At 48.8% G+C, this 12,649-nt stretch overlaps 1 protein-coding gene across 1 annotated transcript in view; it reads right to left on the bottom strand.

The window, feature by feature from the left end:
* The window catches only part of LOC106722890 (protocadherin alpha-9-like), a 27,025-nt gene that overhangs the window by 13,822 nt on the left and 554 nt on the right, over positions 1-12,649 (bottom strand). Inside the window, exons 2-3 of the mRNA XM_014525571.1 lie at positions 3,255-3,307; positions 3,111-3,197 (exon numbers count right to left, since the gene is read on the bottom strand). Of these exons, the coding sequence (XP_014381057.1) occupies positions 3,111-3,197; positions 3,255-3,307 (140 nt within the window). The remainder of the gene's footprint in view (positions 1-3,110; positions 3,198-3,254; positions 3,308-12,649) is intronic.

The following is a 12,649-nucleotide window of genomic DNA, read 5'->3' as shown; positions in this document are numbered from 1 at the left end:
GCACCAGACGCAGCAGCTGCCGCCCCGCCGGTTCTCCTAATCTGGAGGTGGGCATGGCAAACTCTGGTATCTTCTCCTATGTGCCGCAGATTTGCACAAATATGTCTAATGAAAAGCTTCCTAGTATATAAGAACTGGTACGTTTATTCCAGTGCCACGAATGCTGGCTTCTCTGGACTCCTTGACTGCCTGCATTTGCAGTCACATGACGAGGATCTCTCTTTTTAAATCCTCACGTATCTTTTTCTTTGTGATGAGCGACATCATGTGGATCAACTTGTAAATTACATTTTTTCTGCTCACTCTCCGCCTCTGCTTAACTGTTGTTTTGTTCTTTCAAATATTTCCCTGTGTGATCTTTCTGTTTGAATTGGAGAGTGAGTATTTGAAGGCTGCAAAAGCTCGAGTTCAGGTGACATGATTTGTATTAAATACCCTAAAAGAACCCTAGAAACTCGCACGACAAGCTCCATTATTGTTGTTATTGATGATTTAATATTTCGGAGACTATGGTTGGCATGGATAGTAAAAAAGGCCAAGAAATGTGGCATTTTTCCTAAGAACCTTTCATAATCTATATTATCAGTCAAAAAGCATATTTCTGTCAAGTATATTAGTTAGAAAAAGTAGAAACATTTTGTCCCATAATAAGCAAATTGAGGCAGTGAATTTAATCAGAGAGGTAGAGAAAATCTCAGACTTTGAGGCCTTCAAATGAGATCGTAATGAAAAGAAGAAGCCAAGTATTCCGTTATGCCTTCTTAATCAGAGCAAATCCTCCGTGCTATCATTGAGCCCTAGCTATAGTTTACTGGACTAGAAAAGGATCCTTCCATTGTCTTCAAAGATCTCTGCATCAGACTCTGTGAACCTAAGGAAGGTTCACTAAATGTACTCAGCCCTAGACCTCGAGGCTTTACTAAGATTCTTGACCTGAAAGTTATGTGTACATAATATGGTAAACGACTCATACGAAAACCAACTAAATTCTGCAAAGGATCTTATTCCCAGGGGTCATCGACACAGGAATGAAGCACAGCCTGCTGCAGTAGGAGGCAAGAAAAGATAAAGACATGGTTGTGTCTTAGGAGCCGAACATGTCACCGATACAACTGGAGAAAGGGGGAAAAACAGATCACATCGGTAAAACATTATGTTCAATGGGAAGGAGAGACGCGCGCCCACTTGGCAACCACATTTGAATAGGACAGCAACGCATTCATGATGAAGGCGCAGACAAAATCCCAGAAGAAGGCGCCAGAGGCACTTTCGACTTCGGAAGCTCCTTTCCGATCCTGTTAGATCCCGGGGAGACCCAGTGCTCAGAGAAACCTCCAGGGAATCCTGACACAGGAAAAGGCGTCCAAAGGAAGGGAGAGGCCGAATACAGTGCAGGCCCGGGGGCGGGAGGCAGAACACCCCAGCCACAGCCTCTCCTAGACCTTCACTTGCATTCAAAACAGCAGCCAAGCTGGGACCAGGCAGCCAACGCCGAGGTAGAAGGATGCCTGGACATAAAACAAGGCTTTCTCACAGGAGAAAAGGCCCTAACATCTTCCTAATTATCAGCTGATTGATTCTCAAGCAAGTAGGGAGCTCAACAGAAAAGATGCCCAGTTAGGATAACTCTAAACAAAGGCAGGGCACCAGACTGCCCTGATAGAGATGCAGAATTTTTGGAGGGTTATGGTTTTTCTTTGTGGAGTGATACTTGGACGATAAATATATATAACTGTAAAGATAGATAGATAGATAGATAGATCTACACTCTCAGTATCATTCCGCAAAGAAAAACCATAACCCATTACAAAAACTACACCCACGCAGCCTGCACACCCGTACAAAGGCCCCCTGCCACCAGACCCATTACGGTATCGGCACGCCGCACCGCACACACAGAAAGGCTGGTCTCTCAGACCAGGAAACCCCTTCCTTTCATCCCTGCCCCACTTGTGGGGTCACAAACTCAGTTCATCTGTTGCCCATGTCGCTGCCCCTCCAGCCACGGAGATGCAGAAGTGCAGAGAAGCCTGAGGAGACTTGGCCCCTCAGCTGGCTTTGAGCCCATCTGGCTGGGTCCTCCACGCCGTCTCCCCAAGGCCCCGTGGGATGGGGACAGTGACGGAAAGATCAAGGGACCTTTCACCGCAGCCACGAGCTCAGTGACAGCAGCGTCGGCCTAGACCATGAGCACCCCCACGGACCATCCGCCGTGCATCGCCCGCAGCAGCTGGAAGGAGACCCCGCTGGAGCCCAGATCGCCGCCGGAAAACCTTAAGCCCCGAGCTCAGGGCCTTAAAAGCCCAGCGACGCGGTCGTTCCTGTTGGCAAGTGGTGAACCTCGGCCGCGCCGCTTCGCGCTTGGCTTGGAAACTCCAGGGCTGCTTCCGCTGCTCCAAGGCACCAACCTGTAAGTCCTCTCCGGGGGCCGGGGGCGCCTTCGCGCCACTCCGGGGGCGGGAACGGGGCGGCCTAGACAAACGGTCGCTTTCGAGCTGGGATGAGAATGCCCTGCCTGTGCTGGGAACCCGTGGCTGGTGCCACGACGGGAATCAGTGGTCTTCAGTCCGGCCCGCTACCTTCCCGCTCCGGAATCCCCCTGGCTTTCCCGCGCCCCGCCCCGCCCCCCCGGCCCTGCGAGCCACTTCCGACCTTTGTGCAAAATGGTTCTGACAAAAGTGCCCGGGGCCGCCGCTGTCCCCTCAGCCCCGGCGCTCACTCAGGCTCGGCCGGGCGGCGGGAGGCGAACGCCACCCGAGGCCCTGGCCCTGGGACTCGGTGCAGCGATGCCGACGGAGGGGTATGTGGGCCAGCGGAGGGGCGGGGAGAAGCGGGGGCTTGAAGAGGCCCACTCCTTTCCTTTCTCGTCCCGATGCCCTCTGCGCCGGCGCCCTGCCCACACCCAGCCCCAAGCCCTGGGCAAGGCTCCCGCAAAGGCTCCGGATCCTCCAGCGCTGAGCGACGAGTCTGCTAGCGGGGCCGGCGGCGCGCGGCCGGGCGGGGATCCTGCGTGCCTCTGCTGCTCCTCGACACCGCTTTACTGCAAATACTTGAATGAAGGAATCTCTTGCATAGGCAGGGGGGGGATCCTTTTCTGAAAGCAGTTGCACGTTTCCGTTTCCGCCAGCTCAGTCCCGAGGCCGGCGCCGACTGTGCAGCGAACAGAAACGCTGCTGCGGAGCTTGGCCGAGTCCCGCCTGAGGACAACAGAGACATCGGGAGTCAAACAAACAAACGGCACCACCATCCCGCACCTTTCAAACTGCTCGGACACAGGCTCGGACACTGCCCCTCTGCCGAAAATATTCTGAAAATATCAACAGCAAACCGTTCAAACATGTAAAAATCACCTCAGTATCCGGCCTGTGGGTTCCTAGAAAGACTGTTAGCCCCGCCTTACCGAAATGACAGTTTCCTCAAAGGTAATTGGCACTGAAGAAACTGCTCTGATTGCGATCTGATTGCGATGCCTGTTCAAACGGGCTGTGTTTTCTCTTTTAAAAGCACGTGTTAATGTCCTCCAAGAACATCGACATCACAACCGAATAACTGCTCGTGGCCAAGATGCCGTAGCCGATCTAGTTTGTGCCTTAGTCCTAGGACTAAGCACAGCATAGCCAGCCTGCACCATGACACATTCATTACTTGCCAGCTTCTAAAAGCACGGCCTGATGGGCTCTGCAGAAGAGGAAGACAAACTTGTACACATTCTTTGCCAATATTGTATCTGGGTTTCCGTCCAACATCAGGGTTCTGCGTATATTTTGTAGGCAGCGTGCCTCCGCTGCCGGCCATCTGGGTGTAAATCTCAGATGCATAATTGAATTAACACATCCCGCAGCGTTTCTTCCTGATTTTCCTCCCCAATCCGCTGAATAGTAAGAGAAAGTACGGGTTTCTGAATGTGTCATTCATTGAGGATTTAACGTTTGTGTTGGAATTATGTAAATCCAAATGAAGAGAGAGATCTGGAGCCAGCTTCGTATTTCTTCTCACCAGGGTCGTTAACACATACCAAGATTAGGGAAGAAGGGAAACATATTTTCAAGATACAGACATACCTCCCTCCCTTCAATTTATTTTAGGTGTTAAGTACAGCGACTGCGTATTTGTCATCATATGTGCGGATATTAGGTGTAAGCCTGAGAAAGTACTACTTTATATTGTGCATTTTATATAGCCTGTGCTGAAAGAACCTACTAATCTACACAAAACTTAACTTTATATCATCCAATCAAGAAACAGAAGTATCTGCCCATTGGAAAGCAGAATGCAAATCTCAGGTATTCATACCGAACCTCTCCTTCCTTGTGGGAGGCGTCCTGAATTCGGGCTTCCAGTAAGGCAGGGAACCTGGCTAAACCTGGCACCTGGGAAAACTCCTATGTCCTCGCGAGGATGACTCTGACACAGACTGCAGGCCTCCCTTGCCAGAACGGACTGGACATAAGTTGACCGGCTTCTGCACAAACCGGTTCCAGAGTGACCAGCTTTAAAAACCCAAGTGACCTGGAGTGCGCACAAAAGTGCGAGGCACTGGGCGGCCGAGAGTACGTGTGTTGCAGCGTTCTGCGGCAAATATGAGCCCACAAACTCAGTAAAAGGGCTGGTGAATTCCTCTTCTTAAAAGTGTCGTCAAGAGAAGCAACGACAAGTGTGAATCAGCAAAGAAGGCCACAGAGCAGTGGGTGAGTAGGGTGCGGTCTACACCTCCTCCGCAGCCAGGAGTTCCCCCAAAAGCACTGCGGGCCGTCAGAATCGGCTGGATTGACGGCAGGGAGTGATCGACGAGTAACCGGAATCTCACTAGAGAAGAGCTCCAAGGACCCTTTAATTTGGAAAGCTCCCTCTTCGCCAAGCTGCGACCGAACTCGGAGGCCCTGTCGCTGGGATCCAGAGTAGCGACGCTGCCGCAGGAGGGGGATAGGGCAGGGTGCACCTTTCGGGGCCCGGCTGCTTCTCGCTTGGAGTTCACCTGGGACGCGCGACTCTAAACTCCCCTGCACCAGCGCCGGGGCCTGCCCCGCTCCTCACCCGGCTCGACTTCTAAGGGTGACTTTCAACTCAGGCCGCAGGAGACCAAGGGACCGACATCAACGTCAGGGTGAGGAGCGCGCAGCCCCCGGCGCCCTGCTCTCGCCCCACGCTCCGCCGGCTCCACGCAGGCGGGGAATCCGCTTTTCCGGGGGGGGGGCTGCCGCAGGCGGGGAGCCGGCAGGCCAGGCTCCTACGCAGGTCCCCGCTGGTCCCCGGCTCCTCCCGCGGCTCCTCCGTGACCGCAGGCCCGCTCTTTTCCTCCCTTTTCCCGACGCTCTCCGCGCCGGCGCCCTTCCCACACCCAGCCCCAAGCCCTGGGCAACGGTCCTGCAAAAGGCGCCGGGCTCCGGATCCTCCAGGGCAGTGACGTCTCTCCGCGCCCCGAGACGTGGCTGCGGACGGCGGGACGGACCCCGCGCTGCGAGCCGACAGCCACGGGTCCGGCAGCCGAGCTCTCCTCCGCCTCTCAGGGCGGGGACCCTGCGTGCCTCTGCCTCTGCTGCTCGTCCACTGTCCTCTTGAATACAACTTTTAAACTGAGCGTCCGAGCGCCTGCGACCTGCCCGGGTTTAAATCCGGGCGCGCGTCACCTTTCCGCCTGCCATGCCCGGCCATCGCGCTCTCCAATGACACCCTTCTGCTTGCGTTGCGAGGGAGGGGAACCGACTGCTTACGTCACAGGTTCCCTGGGCAACAGCAGCACCTGGAGTCAGCGCGCTGACACGCTCCACTTACACGGGAATTCAGCGAAACTCGGCGCCGGTTCGGGATGGACGAAGCGGAGCCCTGTCTAGGCTCTGAGTCTGCTACACGTGAGACTCGAGCAAGTGCAAAAACTAGAGACAATCAGGGCACCGTCCTGTTTCCTCCCCATGCCCAAATGTCAGTCTTCTAGCCTGATATGGACGTTTTGTAGCCCTTTCCACCTGGAGCAGGATCAGTGCAGTGTCACCGCCTAAGCATCCACGTGGCTGCTGGGCGCGTGCAATGGGAGTTAGCAGTACAGGCTGCAGTCTCTGAATCGGAACTTCCTAGACCTTAAATGCTGGAGGCTGCAAGTGAGAGGAACAGTGGGAAAAATAACCTGGTCATACCCAGGGGTGTTGGTCTAATAAAAGATGTCACATTTGCCCGAAGAACCTTGTCTCCCTGGTCATACCCAGTTCACTCTCTCTTTCAGCATCCACTCTGTCACTGTATGTGACAGGATATTGAGCAGGATGGACCCAGTAAATGGCAGCTCCTAGTTCTTTTGTGCACAGAAAATAGTTTTGAGTTCTGACTGAACTCAGGACTGTGTATCTAAGAGCCAAAACTGGCAACTCTGCATCTGGAAAAATAACATCTGGGCTTATAAAGTGAAATTGGATTCTGCTCTAGTTCCTCTTTCTTCCATAACTGCTGTTCCTTTCTGTACATACTTTGTTCAACAATGGAAATTACTGTTGGAATGTCTTTTCAAAATGAATGAAGATTTCCTGACTTGGGGTTCACACGAGGGCTCATATTTACATGCAGGTACAGACTGGGATTTTTAAAGGCGGGGGTGCAGATGCTTTGGAAAATCATTACATATAACACAACACATATTTTTTCTCCAATCAAAGAAAAATTAGAAACTTTAGTAATATACAAGGTAGCTAGCACTAATATTCAGTTTAAAATCAAAGAAAAACAAATATAATGATTGGAATGTGCACAAATTTCCTAGATTATAAAGTTAAAAATAGTAAAAATACTGATAGTCAAAAGTCATGTAGTCATTATAGTTAAATGTATATCTGTTATTCAGACAAGGTTCCTTTGGTGAATTTGATATCTTTTATTAGACCAACCCAAATAGTTGGAGAAAAGTTATTAAGCAAGCTTTCGGGTTCAAAAACCCTTCGTCAGGCTAAGGAAGTTTCAGCAGTTGGTGTGTGCTCTTCCTGGATGGAATGAAAAGTAAAGAAGTCAGGGGCTGGGCTGGGGAGTCAGTTGCCTCCTGTTATTCAGACATACATTCATTACCCAATATTCAGCCTTCTTGAGCATCTTGACAGTGCCTCCAATACTTCCCTATCCCTGGTTTGTACATCTGAGTTAATATTACCACATCTGAGAGAGAGTTTTTTCACTTCAGCTAAAAATAGTCCTCAAGGCAGTGAAACAGAAGAGAGGATTACCAGGAATGGCAAAAGAAAGGATAGTTTCAATAGCGAAACGTCTAGACCATTAAAAAGGAAAGAGGGTCTTTAACACCTTCAGAGTGGAGAGAAATTATCAAACATCAGGGTGGTAATAATGAGCCATGTAGTCAATTAACTCTTTCTGCACTGCCTGAATAGAAATTCTGCTGTTGGGGGTTAATTATCAATTTAGTCTTTAATTATCTGAGGCCGCCCAAACAGCGGCTCTCTCTGTCAATTAACCCTCCAAGAGGTGGGGTGGTTCTTTGCCCACAGTTTAATCACCGCTTTTATTAAATAAATAACTAAGAGAATTGGTAACAGTACACAAACAAGATGGTTTATTATAACACTGACAAGAACAGGCAAGTATACAATTACACAGGCTTAGTCTAATTATCTATCAAATCCTCAGTTCAACAACAAAAATAGGAGGACTGAACTTTATTATAAAGGACAGGGGAACTTTATTCAGTTCGGCTCTGGTCATTGGAAAGGAGACGACTGCACCTCAGACAGTGGCTTCTAATCTTCTTCGGACACCCACCGGGAAGGAGAACCTTAATACCCAGAGGGGAATGGGGTAATGCTTACCAAACAGAACAGAGGGCCGCTACTTTGCGTGGAAGACACACACGGAGGGAAAAGCCCGGGGAGCCAACCCTTCCTGCTCCAGTGGCAGACAGAAGCTCTCTCACGGCGACTGGGCAGAACCTCCACGGTCCACACAGTTAACCAGCCACTCGGTCTCTCTCCCTCTCCCTCTCCCTCTCCCTCTTCCTCTCCTTTCTGTCCACAAGCACCCTGACTTCTTTCCCTCTCGCAGTCCCACCTCAGTTCAGCCACACAAATGCACCCTACACACCAAGCTCAGATGCTCCCAGTCCCACACACACCTAGACACAGTTTCTGTCAATCAAGAGCCCTTTATAGAGGTAGTGCGCCAGGGCTCCGCACACGGCACGGGGGTGTGCACACAGCACTCTATTCCAGGGTCTCTTGAGGGTGGGTCAGATAAAGGTTATCTGTTGACCTACTTAACATAAACTAAATGAGCCAAGCCCCGATTTCCACCATTACACTGCTGCCTTGCCTGGCAGTTGGTTTTAAAGTATGGGTAGACTAGGGATCACGAGAAGATGCAACTACACCACTGCATGGCCTTGGATCCACCCCTTTACATTTTTATCTTTCCTAGCCTTCCATGGCAAACGTTAACATTATGAAATGAAGAATGCAAAAGTTAAGATTGTGAGATGTGGGCACCCAGCAGTGTCATTATGCTGCTGTTCAGAATTTAGATCTTTTCTAGGATTTATTATATTATTAAAGTAATTTGTACCAAACCTAGCAACTGTATTGTGTCCTTTAAATAAACTGATTGTGATCAATATCAAACATCTTCTGGATTTGCCACATTTCTACTCTCAAATCTATTTTTGTTCTTTATTTCATCTGGAAATTTATTTTAGACAGATTAACAGTTTTATTTTGAAGAAAAGAAAAGAAAAGAAAAGAAAAGAAAAGAAAAAACACCTTTCCCCAGTATTCCAGGGCACTTTTCATTTTCTGGCAGATAATTTAAACAGAAAGTTCACTCTATGGAGAATGCCAGGGTTTAGTAATGTGCACACTAAATGTGGTATAGCTTATGTCATTGCAAATAATGCATGAAAATATGTACTCAGTGGGCATGTATAAACATGCAATTAATACAACTGAATATACTCCAGCTCAATTTGGGTCAGTGTAAACTGATCCTAATGTCCCATCTACATGTGTATTTAAGTGCACTAATTTACTGTGCTGCTGGATACCACTTGTATCTGATGGGACTATCTGGCAGTGCAGCAGAAAGTTCAGTAGATTAATCTACTGCACCCTACTGTGCATGTGTACATGGTGACACTTTACTGCACAGCAAAATAGTCTGCTGTCCAGTAAAGCATCTCATGTTGTGTTACTAGTGAGACAGAATTGCATAACAGCCCTTTCCTCAATCAGTGAACATCCCATGCAAAGCATAGATTCTAGTGCCCCCTAAATATATTCCACATGGCAGGCTGTTTTTTAGCATTTCTCCCCTTTAAAAAAGGAGTGCAGTCACAACCAGAGATCATCTCTGTCCCTGGTGCCCTGGGCACCCAGCTGCGTCACTATGCTGCTGTTCAGAACTTAGATCTTTTCTAGGATTTATTATCATAGTAGATTTGTACCAAACCTAGCAACTGTGTTGGTCCTTTAAATTGTTTGCTGAAAACAAACCACAAATTAGTTTGGTCACATGACTTTGTTCACTTTTACTGGTTGTCACTTATCAAGTTATCATGTGATGCATCCTCACATTGCATTGGGACTGTTACTTCACATATCCAATAACAGTGGGTGCATTTACACATGCATTTAGGTGTGACTAGATTTACTGTGCATTAAGCTAATTCACAGTAAGCAAATTTGGGTAGTCTGCATGTACTGACTTGTCATGAAATGTAGTGCCAGGTCCCTCCAGCCCTGCCATGTTCCCCTGTGTTACCAGATTTTCCCATCACTTTGGGGTGCACTTATTTATTAGGGATACGATTCTAGGGTCTTTGTAATTTTATCAATGTGCTGCTTGTGTTACTTGTGTTTCTATATGGAGCAGTATCTCTCCCTTCTGCAAGTCCTCAGCCCCAACGGAGCTATCTTGCAGGACTCAGTTTCGATGGGGCTGGGTTCCTACAGTCACCAAATCAGTCATACACACAAACACACACAGATTTATGTGACACACCTGACCCGGCCAGGTTGATCAGCGTGGACAGGCTGACATCCTCATATGCCAGGAATCAGTTAATTAAGGTAACAATAAAAGGCAGTCAGACACAAGCACACAGGTAAACAGAATACCTCTGAATCCAGCTGGGTGTCTAGCTGACACCCTCATGGGCCAGCATTCAGTTCATAAGGGCACGTCTGAGCCAAACTGGGTCAATCAGCCTGTACAAGCTGATCCCCTCATGTGTTTCAAACTCAGCACGTTCCAATCTTTTGCCCTAACTGCCCTCATAGTGGTAGCCTTTGATGAGCAGACCCCACAGTATTTCTAGGCTTCACAGGGATCTTTAGCTTAGGTAAAAGAAGCATTGCTGCAGAGCAAGTGGGGAAGGAAAGTAGAGAAGGAAACATACACCCGGTTACTACCAGTTTGACTATAAAAGTTATTTACTGCTGAGTACATGAAATGTATAATGGTACTAGTAATAATAGACATGCAAAGGAAAACAATCAAAACAATTACAATATTACCCTGGTTTCATTAAGTATTTGGGAAATTTAGCTCAAGCTTAACTAATACTATAATTCAGGTTCAGAAATCTATGCCTAGAGAGAAGAGCAAGAGAGAGAGAGAGAGAGAGAGCTGGGGTCTCACCAGTCCAAGGCACTCGGGTTCCAATGCTGACAGGTAAAGTTCTTAGCACGATCCTTGAAGGGAGATGATCTGTTTCTTCCAGCTTCTCGAGAACAACAGCGGATGGTGTCAGAGAGATTTCTCTCTTGAAGCATGCTGTTTGCTTCTTTTACAGCTTTTTAAACCCTCAGTTCAGATTCTTCAAAGCATTATTTTAATTGTGTAAATAATTGTCTTTTCTATTGACAAGGGGTTATCTGGTTTGGAACATCTCAAGAAACTGATTAACACCCAGGAAAAACATACGTTTTTAAGGAGTAACCAGACACTTAGGATCCAGCTTGAAATTCTTATGGATAGCGGATATACTGGATGGGTTACCTCATTGTTTCTTCTCAGATAGCTTGCAGCATCAGAGTTTTGTATTTTTACCTGTTGTGAAGAAGCCTCAGCTTAGCATGCCTTTTCCAGATCTTACTGTAGTCTTTTAATAGACTTAAGAGGATTATTGGAGTGTTCATAAACTTTGTGGGGAGGACTTCCAGCAGTCATCCCAGGAAAAGTATGACAGCATTTGTGGTCAGGGCTTCAATGGGCTGGATGCTGTGATGAACCCTTTACCACTGTTCAAATGTTGCCCATACCCCCTCTGACTCGGTCTCTTGCCTCAGCATTCCCTAACCCAGCAACCGAGTTTTAGTCAATCAAGTTTATTTAGGCCTCCCATAGTGGGACCGGGGAATGTATGGCCCAAGATGCCTATTAGACTTTACTTCTGCTTAGTTCTGGTTAGAAGAGGTTGGGGGGGCGGGGGGGCGGGGAGTCCTTTGTAAGTCTAGACTAGAATTGGTCTGATAAATGCTGAGCTGGGTGTGTGTAAATGTGGGTTGACTAGCATTTGGAGCACAGATTCCCCATCATGCAGCATTCCCCTGCTTCTCTGATCCCAGAATTCACTGTGGTCTTTGCTTTGTGCTCTCTGTTCTCCATACTGAATGTTAATGAAAGTGCTTTCTGTCTCATCTCCCATGTAAATGAATTGTCATCTGGTTCCATCTCAGATGCAAATGAGACCTAGGGAAGTTGCTTCACTCTTGTCACCCTTATCTGGAGGGCTTTAGGTGTGTCTCCCACTGCATCTTCATTGTCTTTCGTAAACAGTTCTTGTTCAGGTAGCCGGGGGGGTGGGGGGAATTTTTTGAGAGTCAGACAGGCTGCATACTGTGCCAGGGTTCCCCAAGAACATGGAGCTGAGAGGTAATACCTGTGGCCACCGGGGGGGAGCTCCAGCTTTTTGTTCTAGCTGCCAGCACTTGGCAGCCATCTTTAAAGCACAGTTTCAGACTGTGTTCTCTGTGCAGCCAGTACCTGTGCTTAGACAGGTCCTCATAGCAGCTTCATTCATGCCCCCTCTGCATTCCTAAGCTATGGTTGCCTCCGGGTCCCCCATCCTGCTGGCTGTCTTGCTCATCCTGCTGTCCTGCTGCAGTCACCATTGCCTGGCTCATGGACATCTCACTCCCTCTGCCTCCCCCCACATGCAGTGACTTCCTGGCCAACTGCTGTGTGCTCTCCCAGGGCTCCCACCATCATGCAGCTGCTGCAACCAGAGATACTTGTGCGGGCCGGGAGTGGTCCGAGGCTTTCGGGGGCGCGCGGCGGGCTGTGGCCAGCAGCCCTGGCACGTGGGTCGGGGAATTCGGCACGGCGGACTAGAATTAGGCACGGACGCGTAGCGGTTGATTAAAGATTATTTTACTTACACCGTAGATGGTCGCGGTGTAGGCAGGAAAAACTTCACTTAAGTTGCAGTTACAAACGAAAAGAAAACTCGCACGAACAAGACCCGTAGAAAACTTGAGCCTCTTAAACCCGAAAAGAGCTCTGGATACACACACACACGAAGTTTGCTAGGCTCCGTGGACTGAGCACGCAGGGAAGGGTACGTCGAGGGATCAGGCGGCAACGGGGAGAGGCTAGAGGTTGATCAGGCCCCTGTATCCTCCTTAAGGCACATGCTGGGTTTGTTAAGCTCCACAGCGCTTAGAGTTCT

The sequence above is a fragment of the Alligator sinensis genome, unplaced genomic scaffold (genome assembly GCF_000455745.1).
Source record: "Alligator sinensis unplaced genomic scaffold, ASM45574v1 scaffold1205_1, whole genome shotgun sequence".
Taxonomy (NCBI): Eukaryota; Metazoa; Chordata; order Crocodylia; family Alligatoridae; genus Alligator; species Alligator sinensis.
Note: the sequence above shows the minus strand (reverse complement) of the source record. Positions and strands in the feature narration are given on the sequence as shown.